The sequence below is a fragment of the Netta rufina genome (genome assembly GCF_964035555.1).
Source record: "Netta rufina genome assembly, chromosome: 17".
Lineage (NCBI taxonomy): Eukaryota > Metazoa > Chordata > Aves > Anseriformes > Anatidae > Netta > Netta rufina.
In genome coordinates this window covers 8,038,357-8,052,198 of record NC_140141.1, presented here as the reverse complement: position 1 = coordinate 8,052,198, position 13,842 = coordinate 8,038,357, and the positions used below count along the sequence as shown (strand labels likewise).

The following is a 13,842-nucleotide window of genomic DNA, read 5'->3' as shown; positions in this document are numbered from 1 at the left end:
GTGCCTCAAAACAATGGATATCCTTCTGAACAATGGGTGTGCCTGAAGATCAGGTCCAAAACTAAAAGATGTTAATGCTCTCTCTGTACTGAAGGAGAAAAATTACATTCCTTGTCTGTGCCAGCTGCCTAAAGCTCGCTTCTACCTCAGCATGAAGATCACATCGAGTTTCTATGCTCTTTAGTAGTTTTGATTCCTGGAGCAAAAGAGACAAGTAACCCACTGAAGTGTAACACAATTTAAAAAAAAGACAAACAAAACATTTTATTTTTCAACACCTGGAATGGGGAAATGAAGTCTAAATACAGACAGGTACTTTTCCCAGCCCTTGCTTTACTTACAACAGAAAATCATTGGTATCATTGTGATTACACCTGTACAGAAGAGAGGTGAATAGCAACAAGTAACATTCAGTCTGTCTCTGTGCCGTCATCCTCATCCTCTTCCTCTTCCTCCTCTCCACTGTGAGACGGCTCTTCTGTAAGGGAACAGCTCAACACCGACTGCCGGATGCGCTGTCTTTCCTCTGCAAGAAAGGGGGCAACACAGGGTCATTCCTTGAGCTCTTCAACATGTGCTGAATGTCCTCAACTTGTAAAGAGAGGCCCATTTCTCGGTTGCAGGAGCTGGAAGCAGCCCTGCACATCCTACAAAAGCTCCAGCAATTCAGGCTGCTCTTCAGGAAAGCAGCTGGAGGAACTCACCCTCATTTGTACAGTTCTGCAACAACATCAGCAGCTGTCTTCTGTTATACTGGATTAGGAATTTCTGGCATGACCTTATGGTACCTATTGGAGTCACAAGAACGATATGTAACAAGTTTTGAAACAAAGTGTTATCATGTAAAGCACGAAGACCTTTGTATCACCCAATAAATACCCTGGGTACCACCTTTATTAACGCAAAGGATAAGATGCGTGTCCACACTGTGCTTCCCCAGTGATGTGATGATAATAATTTCTAACAAGTAGTACCACCTCCTTGTCCCAAGCGGTTAATTTTCAGGACAGGGACAATGCTATACTTTAAAAACATGTTTTATAAAAATTAATGTAATGCAGCATTTGCTGCTCTGGTTGCTTGTTGTAATGAAGACTCCTGCAGCGTTACTGAGGGTCTGAGCACGGGGAGCTGCTGCCCCTTAATTAAAGCCACCTCTAACAAAGCACAGTGCCCACCGCGCTCCCTCCGGGGCTCACCTCCGACATGCAGGGTGCTGAGGAAGCAGGGGCAGCGCAGCCCGCGGCTCTCCAGCTGCCTGACGAGCGGCAGCGCCGAGCACAGCAGGCGGTAGAAGTCCTTGCGGCAGCGCAGCAGCACGGTGCCCGTGTAGGCGTTCAGGTACTTCACTGCGGGACCAGCACCGCTCAGCAGCGGCACCTCCGGGGGGGTCCCCTTCATTCACGGGGGTCGCTCTTTCTTTCTGGGGGTCCCCTTTTCTCTTTGGGGAGGGGTCCCTTCCTTTCCCGGGGCTCTTTCATCCCAGGGGTCTCCCTCCCTCCAGGGGGGCCATTCCCAGCGGAGTTCCCCATTCCCAGGGGGGTTCCCCATTCTCCCCGGGGGGGGCTCCTCCCTCCCGGGGGTCGCCCCTTCTTTCTCGGGGGGCTTCCTGAGGCGATCCCTTCCTTTCCCAGGAGTCTTTCTTCCCGGGCGTCCCCCTTCCCGGGAGGGTTCCCTTTTCTTCCTGGGGGGCCCTTCCTTTCCCTGGGGTCTTTCCTTTAGGGAGCCCCTTCCCTCCTGGGGCTCCCCTTTTCCTCCCGAGGGTCCCTGACCCTTCCCGGGGGGATCCCTTTTTCCCGGGGGGGGTCCTTCCCTTCCCTCCCGGTGGTCGTCCCTTGTTTTTGGGGGCGTTCCCCTTTCCCTCAGGGGCTCCCCCTCCCTCCCGGGGGTCCCTTCTCCTCCCCCGGTGTCCCTCCGGCCGCCACCTGTGAAGGCCAGCGAGCAGCAGGCCAGTCCGTAGTCCCCGTAGGCCCGCGCGATGGCGTCCTTGACGGCGCTGCCCACGGCTCGCTCCTCGATGCAGGGCCGGCCCCGCGGCTCCTCGGCCACCACCTGGCACAGCACGTACCTGAGGGGGCCGCCGGTTACCGGGGGGGGCCCGGCCGGGCCCGAGCCCGGCCCCGCGCCCTCAGCCTCACCTGTTCTTGAAGCGAACCATGCCGCCGCCGGACCGACGTGGCGCCCAGCCAATGGGAGAAGCGCCTCGGCGCGCCGCAACCAATCGTCGCCGCGAGGAGGCGAGGACAGAGGAAGGACTTCCCGTCCTGACACCTCCCCGGCGGCCCTGCCCTTTCCTCCAGGTGCTGGCTGCGCGCATGCGCCTTGTGTGCCGCCCCCCCCCAACCCCTTCGGGGCGACCCCGCCGCCTTCCCGGCAGCCCCCGCGCGGGGGCGCGCGAGGCGCGCGGTGCCCTGAGGGGGCCGTGAGGGGGCGCAGGGCGGGCAGAGCCGTCAGACCCGTGCAGCCTGCTGAGGGCTAATTAATTAATTAACTAATTAATTTTTATAAAGCAGGCTCAGCTCCTAGGGCTGTGTCCCTTCAGCCCCCCGGGCTGGTGCTTTTGTACCTCATTAACGCCCAGCCGTCCCAGGAGGGCTCCTGCCCCTCGGTGCCTCACGGAATCGGCCCCAGCGCCAGCACAAGCTCTGGCCTTAATTTACTTTAATTTACTGGGCTGCAGCGTGAGCGCCTCACGGCTCTGAGCCCCTCGGGCTCCGCGTGTGGAGGCCCGTGAGGCTGGCGTGCGCCCCGTGTCTGCTGCCTGCACCCACTGTGAGCCGGGGCAGGGCTGCGAGAGCGGCCTCATTGCTAATTCAGAGTGGAAACAGCTCCTCTGGGGGCCTTAATTCCAGACAAGGAGCACGGCGATAAAGCCGGTGGAAATCCTGTCCCGAGTGATAAACTTCTGCCCTCTGAAACGGATGCCCGCTGCGCCGCGTCTCCGTCTCCGCCTGTGCTCGCCCTTCCTGCCAGGCTTTTCTGAGAGCTGCAGGACAAGAGTTGCCTTGAGAGAGAGGAGCACCACGTCCAGTAAAAAGAGACCTTTCTGGTGGGACCGTGAAGAAAGTGACTTGGAAATCTGTCAGCTTCTGGTGCTGATGTGGGTAGAAGCATTTCCTTGAGGAGAGACCCCACAGGATGGATTTTTGCTGTGTTGCTTTGTGCTTTAATACCCATGACTGGATCGAACCATCAGTTCCACTGATGGTTCATCAGTGCAGCGAGCTCCTTGGTGATAAGCTATTCCCACACTTATGAGTGATACCAAAACCATGAGTTTGTGAACGAGGAGCGAGGCCCTGGGTGAGCCTCCCAGCGCGGCTGCTACCTCGGTGTCTGGTGGCGTTCCCCTCCCTGCCCTCTGACAGGCTTTGTTCGTGCCCTCCCTCATTCCCCTCCTTTTGCAGAGGCGCAGCTGGGTCCCTGACAGGCAGCCCACGTGAGTGCACTCTGCCCTGTGATCCAATAGGACATGTGCACTCTGTGTGCTCCTGCTCGGCGCTACGGACAGCGAAAGCCTCAGTTTTCGGTCCAGAAAGCTGATTAGGAGAGACACAGCACAAAGAGAGAGCAGTGTTGTGAGAGAGCCCTGCCCTGCCTCGTTTCATGTAGCACGTTGCCTTTAGTTCCCTGTTGTTGGTTTGCAAGATGCACAGAGCAGCCCTGAGCCTCTGCAGCTCCCTGTAGAGCGCTCGTGTTAGCACTGGCTGTATGACTCCGGTCAGGCCTCATGGTGTGCTGAGCTGACAGCGCAGGACTTAAAAGGTTGCAACACCTTCGCATTTGTTTTCTTACCTCCTCGCCCCATCCTCTGCAAGATTCGCTGTATTGATTCGTGTCAGTGATTCAAGAGACTGTCACAAGTGATGGGGAGTTGTACAGTCAAGGTGGAAAAGAACTGTCTCCTAAGAAAAGATCTGACAGAGAAAAATGCAGAAAACGCAATTTGAATTGAAGAGTGGGTCAAGACACCTGCCAAGGGAGAGGATGGATGTCTCTCCTGCAGACCTGGAGAGGCAATGTGGCCTTGGAACAGCTTGTGAAATAGGAACTGTGAAGGACAGAGCATACCAGGACAGGGGGAAATAACGTTGCACTCCCTGTATGCATTAGAGACAATTTGTAAAGCAATTTGAGAGCTTTGTATGGAAGATTCTTCATCAGTGCATAAAGAATAATCGTTTCATCAATGATTGTCCAACAACGTGGGGAATTTGATAAACTCCCAGGCTGAATTTCTCTGGCCTTGGTCTGCATATTGATTTTATTTCAAGAATAATAGAGTAAATGCTGTAAATGGCTGGTATTGATGTGTTGTGATGAGCAGGACAAAGTGTGTTTTGGAGCTGTGTGGTCCTGCATTGCTGTCACTGCTCAGCTACTTCAGAGGCCTCAAAGATTCACCAGTGAGACTTTCTTCCCTCCATGTCCCGTAGCTGTTCTAAGACTGCCTGTCTTCAATCTGGCCCTGGGCAGAGATGAACAGATGAGCAAGAGACTCTGGACTGACTTTGTGTTCCTGTCCACACAGCGCTACACTAAGTACTGGAACAGTTACAGCACTAGGTCAAGCAAGAGCAGGCGTGTGAGCCTGCTGGTTGGGGTGTTCTGTATCCAGCTGCCCCTCCAGTGAACGTTGCTTTAGATAAGTGACCACCTGGTGGGGCTGAGGCTGAACCCCCAGTACCCAGATCGCAGCAGTTGCGTGGGCTGTCGCAGAGCTGGGCTCAGGCAGCGGATGCGTGTTGGGAAGGTGAGTTTTGGTAACAGAAGCCGAATTCTCTCTCGGTGTAGTGTGAGGAGGCCGAGTGCCTCGCTGGGGCTGTGAGCTGCAATGAGCAGCCAAATGCCCTAAAAACCCATCAGAAAGAGTTGAGTGGGTTTTGAGCACACCAGCCCTTCCTTGGCTGACCTGAGATGCAGAGTGGGGCTGGGAAATGGCCGAGGTTACATCTGCAGGAAGGGAATTCTGGCCTCCTCTGCCCACTCCCACGGGACTGCCCTTTGAGTACTGGGCTGTGCAGCTCTGCCCTGGCCCTGCAGCTCCGTGCCCAGCAGCCCCCGCCTCAAGGAAGGCTCTCAAACAAATCCTTACACTTTTAGGCTGGATGCTGTGGGGTACAGGAGGGATGCTGAGGTTGTTTTCCAAGCTCACCTTTTTTATGTGTGGTAGCATGCACGTGGAGGGGATATTCCCAAACAGGCCTGGTTGTTCTTATTACTGTTTGTGTTCATGACTTGACATTTTACTTGAAGACCTAGACCTTCATCTTGGATTTACGCAGCATTCGTAATCTGCAGATTATGGGTTAGATCACATTTGTATTGTGTACAATTAATTGTGCTAATAAGCTGCAATAAACACGGTGATTAATGCACACCGTCTGTTGCATGCAGCCAGCTCTTACAATTTCTAAGTATTTGCTATAATGAAAATTGCCAGCAAATGTGTTCAGTGAGAAGACAGAGATCCGTTACTGAATCTCTGCGCTCTTTTTAGGCAGGAGGTTTGCATTTTGTAAACGAATAAACTGAGGCACAAAGGGATTACGCAAATTGTTCAGAGTAAGTAGCTGTCAGACTGGAGACTCGGAGCAAGGGCATGGTGCGAGTAGAGGGAACGTATTAGAGCACATTGTGTTGGAGCATCAGTCCTGTATGTTGCTTGCGCATGATTCAGCCAAGTAATTACATTCTGGGGTAAAATTAGGCTGAGCTGCTTCTCCATCCTTGTGATAGCACAATTTGATCTTCCGCAAATAGCCCAAGCCATGGTTTTGCTCCCCCCTGGAAGCACTGAACTAAATTTGCCATCAGGTGTGGCATCGGGGTGACAGATATGGTTTGTTCCACTGCATGCACACTGCGTCCCCAGATAACCCCGCAGCTGCACATACACAACAATCTGGCGAAAATTAAAACTGCTTCTGAAATTCTCTGCCCGATGTCGCCTGAAGCCGTTCGTTCAGTTTGTCTCCACAAGGTCACCGAGACAGAAGAGTGCGTTCTCTGAGCACGTTGGCCTGGAGCCTTTCAGGCAGATGCCTTCAGTTAAGGCAGGGGCCGCCCTCCCCCTCCCTTTGGTCCCTTCCTTCCCACTCCCTCATTTTCTGTTCCTCTCTACGCCCCCTTCGTAGCTCAGGAGCCCCGGGATCAATATATTTAAGGATAAAGCCTATCCCTTTTTATCATCTTAACACAATCACTAATCATAAACTCTCTTTGGTAAGCATTAGAGCCTTCCTTAGCTGCAGTAGGATGTGTTATTGTGGTCCTTTTTTCTGTTTTTTCTTCTTCCAGAACTGTCCTGAGAGCCCTTCCCCTGTGCTTCCTCGTGTGCAGGGCAGAGCTGAGGGCAGCTGTGAATTGCTGGGGCCTGGGTACCCTGGTCTTGCAAACCCATGAGGCTGCAGCTTGAAACAAATTCTGTTTCTGCATCTTTCAGCAGCTTGCAGCATGATCTCAGACTGCTTCCTTTAGGAAGGTCAAAATATTAATATTAAATTCACTTTTTTTTTTTTTTTTTTTTTTTGAATGGTCAAGAGCAGGAAAATTCTGTTCAGGTTGATAGTGACCACGTGCACTGCGAAGCTGGCCCTGAACTTCTGAGCTTGGTTTTCTCAAGCTCTGCAATGGGAATAATGCAAGTACTTTGCTTGCAGATATGTGTTAAAAATTGGTAAAAAGCTTCCTTAAATGTTGTTAATTATCAAATTAGTAAAACTGCTCCTATCTGTGAAATCCACAGGCAGCACACTCCTCGTCTGCAGCAGGTTGCTGCAAGAAGCAAACGGCTGCTTCTGAACTCAAAGGCAAAACCCAGAATATTTGTTCTGATAGTTTGGGATTTGCTTCTCCCTTCCCTTTCTGCATCCGGGAGCGCTGAGTGAGCCACATAAGTTGCTGTGTGGAAAAAAACCCAACCCATCCTTAATGCCGCCTTAACGGGGATGTTCAGATGGATTAATTATTCTTTGTTCTGGTCTCTGAAGATAAAGGGTAATTGCTCTTAATTAGGAGTAATTGAAAAATTGCTCCTTCGCAGAGAGCCCAATAGCATTAGTGGGATTTGAGCTTCTTGCCACCTATAGGGAGGAGACTGCCAGCCCCGAAGTTACAGCAAAGGCTGCTCTAAACCCACGGATGGCCTCAGAGGGTTTCCTCCATTTCCAGCCTGCACTTCAGAGCAGTGTTTTCAGATATCCCAGGTCCTGGAGCGTGCAAGCGAGGCCGGGCTCGTTGTTTTGTTCTGCTGAGTGGTGCTTCAGCAGAGGATGCGATCCGCGAGGCCGGCTGTCAGTGTTGGTGCCGCGAGACTTTTCGTCAGGAAGCTTCCAGGAACAAACGCCCCTCGGCTTACCTGCCTGGGAAGGAAGCTTGAGGAAAAAAGCAAACAGAAGTCTACACTTCTTTAGGAAGCAGCACTTCATCAGGGGGGCAGCAAGAAGGCAGAGGCGCCTGCCAAAAGCGGAGAATGTTGAGATATTTGGATTAAGGTGAAAAGCAGAGTTAGGATTTTTCCAAGGGCAGAACAGATCCATGCGCCCTGCTTTTTCTTGCCCCTCAATTCCTCTGCAGGTGAAGCCGTGGCCCTGTTTTGCAGTGAGATGCATCTGCTGCTGTTGCCGTGTGCTGAACAACCCTCCTCTCTGCGTGGCTTTATGTTCAGCTCCAGCAGCCTCGAGCAGCGCAGGAGCAGGGCTGTCTGCCGCAGAGCACTCTGCTCCGTAATGAGGGAGACGAAGGCAAACACTTCCCTGCACACCCCTCGCTCAGCAGCAGCGGAGCTGAGGGCGAGGACAGGCCTCCAGGAGCAGCCCTGCACAACCCATGGCTGCTTCGTGGCTCTGGCAGGGCAGCAGCAGCGTGTGACAGAGGAGAGGAGCTGCGGGGAGCTGCTCAGAGCGGTAGGGCTGGGGAGTTTCAGGGTCTCGGCGTGTCCTGGTGTCAGCTCAGAGCAAGGAGCGTGCCAGTCACCGCCTGCTTGGGGCACAGGGATCTCAGCTCTTCGCCTGACCCAGCCTGACAGCGCCCTCCCCACCCGCCTGTTCTGGCCTCCAGCCACCTTCAGCTGCAGCCTCCCCCTGCGCGGCACAGCAAGTCAAAGCCCCTCGGAAGCAGAGTGAGGCGCAGCTTTGGGTGGGGGAGAATCAGCAGCGACTCTTTTATTTCTGCTGTGCTGGTTGGGGCTGCTCACAGAGACCAGTGAGTGAGGGCAGATCTCTGGGGGCCACGGCTGCTGTAGACTGCAGAAGACAAAAAGCACCAGAAGCATCTGACCTATTTTGGGAAGCTTGCTGGGGCTTTCTGGTTTGTTTTTATTTTATTTTTGAGTTTGCACCTGAGTTAGAGGCTGTAAATATTTGTCGCTTTCCCTAACTATGCACACTGTGAAGACAGAAACGAACTAAAAAATTACCTTGCTGCATTTGCTGGGCTGACTCCACCAGCTGCCCTGAGGGCACAGGAGTTTGAGCTGGCTCTCGAGATGACTTCTGCCTGCTGCTGGTTGCTCCCAGGCTCCTGGTGGTGCAGGCAGCAGCCTTTGTGGAGCGCCTGATGCGCTGAGATGAGCTGGGGACGGCTGACCGAGGGCACGTCCCTCAGGCCACCTCAGTAAAATTCCATCGTGCACGTGCTGCAACCCAAGCAGTTGTTGCTACGTGACCTCCTCTGTCCCTGTTTCATACCTGTGGTGCTTCGAAGCTCATGTTTATCCTGCTGTAACAGTAGTGACTTAATTAGGGCTGAATTTGCTCTGAACATGAGCAGCTTCCATCAAGTCATCTAAAGGATCAGATCTCGTTTCTCCTTTCTCTCCGTATTGGTGGCATCTGGTTTCATTTTCCATCTTTCCGAGGGGAGCTCACTTTTCCCCCCATTTCAGCGTGTGCCTGCTGCGTGGCAGCACCCGGGGCTGCCGCTGCCTCCGAGCCGAGCCAAGCGGCGCTCTGCCAGCCAGCAAAGCTCAGGATTGTGTGGGGCAGAACGTGAGAGGCTTCAAGGAGCAGTGTTGTGGACTGTGTAGCTTAACCCCCGTACGTGCTTGTAGGTCATGAAACTAAGCCACAGGCAGTTAAATGTGTGTGTGTCCCCACGCAGGGTGTGCAGAGGCAGCAGTTTGCATCCTGCAGTGCCACAGGAGGCAGTGGCTTTGCCCCGCCTGGCTCCTCTTCCCTGGTACCCCAAGGGGCACCCGGGGCCTTCCCAGGGTAGGTGACAGGGTGGGCACTGCTGGTGGGACAGCAGGGCTGGCACAGGACATGGTACGCCCAGCAAAACTTCTACACGTCCACCACTCTCTGTGTGGCCTCACTATTTATTGCTAAATACACCCTTGTGAGAAACTCTGTACATGTTGTGAAGGGTCTTCAGGATTCAATTCCTTTAACTCATCCCTTCTCTGCCCCTGTCCCCACCCTAACTCTGTGGCCAGACTAAAACTCCCTCAGCATTGGGCACGGCAAGCAGAGGGGCAGACGGTGAAGTCATAATTGTGAGGTGTTTTTGAAGATGTAGGATTTAAATAAACAACCCAAACCCATGCGGGGATGGGTTCAAGTGCTTATTAGATTCCTCTACAGCATACTTCCAACTGCAGCTCTCAACAGCCCTACTGCTTTATGTACATACTGCTTTATGTCTTATATCTCCATGCACAGACCTCTCTCAGCTACGCTTTGTGTTCTGTAACCTGCGTTGTGAGGTGATCGGCACCCCTGAGTCACATCCCAGATGTTAACGAAAGCATTTTAACATCATTTAATTAATTTACTTAAATTACACGTACTGAGCTTTTTTTGTTTTGGGGACTTGCTGGGTGCAGGTGTTCCTCGGTAAGCGTGGGGGCAAGAAATCTAATTAGTCTTTTGCTCGTCTGAGCAGCAGCGACTGATGGTGTCACCGTATGTTGAAGCTCGTTTTTCAATAAAATTGCAGGAGTTTATAACATGGATCCGGAGCTCCTGCTCCCATTCACATTCCCTCCTACTCTACCCTACATTCTCCGACAGCACGATACCATAGTGACAAACACAGCAAACTCTCCGTGTGAAGCACGTACCGAATCTCCAGCCTCGTTCTTTGGGAAGCCTCTCACACATTGCGGCTTTATACAGGGGATGATGTTCAGAGGACAGGATAGAAGTAATTTTCGACTAAGTAATGGACTTAAGGACTTCACATCCAGGCAGGCCGTCTTTCTGGCTGTCAGGGCTGTGTAACTGTGTCACCAATATCCCGCCTGATGTTTTCTTTATTATTATTCATAAGCTGCCGTTCCGTGCAGCAATCAAACCCTTCAGGCTGCGCCGTCTCGGGGATTAGCACATCGCGGCGCGGTTAAAGTCACTTCGCCTCGAGTCTTCTGCCTTTGAGAAGTGCCCCAGGCTAATCGCAGTGAATGTGACGCCTGTCATGTCTCCTCGTTCAGGTGCGTGCAGCGGGCCTGTCATCCCTGCAAGCCCTTACAGCCGGTGCTACGCGGCCAGCCTCGTGCGGCGCGCTTCCACGCCGGCAGTCGGTGGAGCCCGGCAAGGTATGGCTCAGCCTTGCTTTGCATAACTCCCACAGCGCAAGGCTCTCCCTCCTGCAATCATTAATAAGCAAGAAGAATATTATATAAGCTGGCGTCTTTTTTTAAACCACGATAATTTCAAATGCTCTTATAATTAGGACAAAGATGAGAGTTTGAGCCGGGGGAGGAAACAGACAAAGGATTAAGCTGATCTCCACCATGACGTTGGAAGGTTTCTTTGTCTGTTATGTGCTAGTTTGGACAATAATGGGTACACTTCAGCCACGTGAAGAGGAAAACAGACAATTTATTTAAAAGTATTAATCCTTTTCATCCTGAAAGGTTATCTATTGCCATAAATAGGATCAGAGCTTTCTAGTCCACTTATATTGTGATTAACTGACCCTGCAGTAAGAGCCTGAAAAGCAGAGGATGTTTGTGTTGTATCCTGATGCTTTCCAGCTCAGGTGGGTTGGATAAAGAGGACAAAAATGTGTTGCTGGGAGTCTCTGCTTGAGGCCAAGTGACTGCTGGCTGCAGCCACAGGGCAGTGGCACGGGAAGAGACGTGGCCTCGCGGGCAGCGGGTCCTAAGACTCAGCAGGTCGGATGTGATGTTTTCACCCAGGGCAGTTTGGTGTCTGGGCTGAGGAGGCAGGGTTTGCCGCGAAGGGAAACCAAGTGAAGGTGTGGGTAATAGATGTAACTAATAGGGCCGCTTACCCTGGAACAGGGACGATTTTAAAAGTCACTTGTCAAAATCATTTTCCCTCTAATGCTGCAGCAGCCCTCGGAGATGAGCATGTTCCTGATGTTCCCCCTCACTCACATGCACGAACACGGGGAGGCAGGCGGGAGGAGGCAGCTGCACTGACACGCTATGGGGTTTGCAAGAACAAGATGGCAATTTAGCAGAACGATTAAAAGATTGCAAACATTTATTAATAGCTTTGCTGCTGCAGCAGCTCTGCCGGAGAAGCCTTGCTTCCTCAGGGATGCTCTTACCTCCTGCCCCTTTCCTTCCCCAGCTTTAGAAACTGAAAAGTCATTTTTGGACTCGGTTGCAATGTAAAGCTGTAGCTCTGCCCCAACAGTCCGGCCACTTTATCCCATTGCCTGGGAAGGGGCAGGGGGAATCTGAGTGTGAGAAAGAAGTTACACAAAGAGAAAAGAAAGGGATTTTTGTTTTCAGCTATTGCTTGGCCTTTTTCTCCTCCCTGTGCTCCTCTCTTTGTCTCCTTGCTCTTCTTCAGCCACTCCTTTTCCTCCCTCGGGCCAGAGTGGCTTTCTGTCACTGGCACTGGGTTGAGATGTTGGTCTGCACTGCATCGTTGATGCTGTGTGACAAAATGGGGGGAAGACAGTCTAGAAACAGTTTGGAGCAGATCTGGTCAAAGTTCTGCAGAGCGACCAACAAATCCCCTAAGAGGAGATAGAGTAAGGTCAGGTCTTTTGTAATTCTCATGACTGTTGTTGTCTGCTCAGATTTTGTTTTACTTTTAACATTGGGAAGGGGAGAAGGTGAAGGTTTAATAGGACAAAAAAAAAAAGGAAAGGGCGATGGGCTGATCAAGAAATCCCCCTATACTTCATGGCTGATCCTGCTGGACTGCAGCAAGTGCTGTAAATGAGCAGGGCACTAACGATGTTTGTATGCGCAGTTTCTGAGACATTTTTATCCCGCAGAGCAGCTGATGGTGACTGACTGATGGAAGTTTGCAGCAGGAGGATATTTATCCTACGCATATGCTGACCTCCTCCATATTCCCATCCCCAGTGAAGTAATCAGTTTCTTGCGCTTTTTTTTTTTTATAAACTGGGTCCTACTAAAATGTACGGACAGCCCAAAAGGAATATCTATTTTTTTCCTGCTAAGCAAAGCTGATGGTAGGCATGAATGCTTGTGTTCCTGTCATTATCTAAAATCCTGCTTGGAATCGGGTAGGACGGCAGCGCACCTCAACCACAGCCGTTCCTGTACAGCACTTCTGCATGCCCTGCTCTTTGTGGGCTGACCTGTGAAACCACACAGCCTGAAAGAGAAGTGTGAGCCCCACAGAAATCTTCCCTGCTCGGGATGGTTAATGAAAGCCTGTGTGCGTTTCTGTAGAGCTTGGCAGGCAGCCTCTACAGCCTTGAAAAGGCCTGCTTTTGTAGAGAATGAGTATAATAGTTTGTATAATCCCAGTCTAAAAGCCAGAGTACCTACCTGCAATTGTAGTTAATGCCCTGGGTGTGTTTGGGCTAATTGCTTCCTTCAATCTGTTCCTTTAGGAGCTGGAATTCCCTTGCTCAGAATAGCTCAGGAATGATAAAAGAGGATGAAACAGAGCTGGATGTTGGAGAGGTACCTGGTCTCAGGTGAGATGCAATTCTATATTCTATGTACAATCCCTCAAATGCCAGTTTAACAGAAGAAACTGATTTCAGAGAGACTTTCTATCTTTCATTTCTTGTCTGAAGATTGAAAATCACAGATCTTCGCAGTTAGTAGCAGCTACATAGTTTCAGCTGCCCCGTCAAAGTTTTCATCCTTTCCTGGAGGTAGCTATTTTATCAGCATCGGTTTCAGTATCTGTAATTTCCAAGTTCAGTGTGTGTGATAACTAAAGGATGCCTTGCAGTCCTGAGACAACTGGGACGGCTGTTGGTGTTTTTTTTTTAGTTTTATTTTTTTCATGTCCTGAAAAGGTGTTTTAAAATGTGTTGGCCTTTACAAATATTTAAAAAGAGAGATTGTATTTCTTCATCGTTTCCCCTGCTCCTGTCAAAATCTCAACCCTCAATGATCCTCTTGCCTCCCATATACCTCACTATCTTGTTACTAACCTATTTTCTTGCTCATTAATAATAATATATATATATTGTACTATTTAGGGTATTGTACTGGGTCTGGCTGGAATGTTAACTTTCCCGGCAGCAGCCCATTCAGTGCCGTACTCTGTACTTGTAGCTGGAACAGCAGTGTTATCACACCAGTGTTGTGTCTACTGCTGAGCAGCAGTGGCACAGCATTGGGCCTTTCTCTAACCCTCCTAGGGGGTGGGCAAAAAAGTGAGGAGAGAAACATCACTAGGGCAGCTGACCTAAACCAATCAAAGGGATATTCCATACCATGTGGTGTCACACTCAGCAATAGAAGGTGGAAACAGGAAGAAGAGGGGAGGGGTGGGCTCTCGTTGGGAAGACGTCGGTCCTCCTCTCGAACACCGGCTGCGTGCGTTGAGGCCTTGCTTCAAGGATGTGGTCAATCATCGCTCATTTGTGGGAAGTAGAGAGTAATTTCTTTCCTCTGCGCTTCCATATCGCTTTCATTTATTTTGTTTG

General features: G+C 51.2%; 1 protein-coding gene across 1 annotated transcript; it reads right to left on the bottom strand.

Moving 5' to 3' along the window:
* Window positions 1–223: 223 nt before the first annotated feature.
* On the bottom strand, window positions 224–2,208 carry POP5 (POP5 homolog, ribonuclease P/MRP subunit). The gene is made up of 5 exons (XM_084297351.1): window positions 2,139–2,208; window positions 1,926–2,068; window positions 1,200–1,349; window positions 705–788; window positions 224–526 (listed from the first exon to the last, which is right to left on the bottom strand). Exons 1-5 carry the CDS (start codon window positions 2,156–2,158, stop codon window positions 411–413), a joined length of 513 nt encoding a protein of 170 aa, XP_084153477.1. The 5' UTR covers window positions 2,159–2,208; the 3' UTR covers window positions 224–410.
* Between the last annotated feature and the right edge of the window lie 11,634 nt (window positions 2,209–13,842).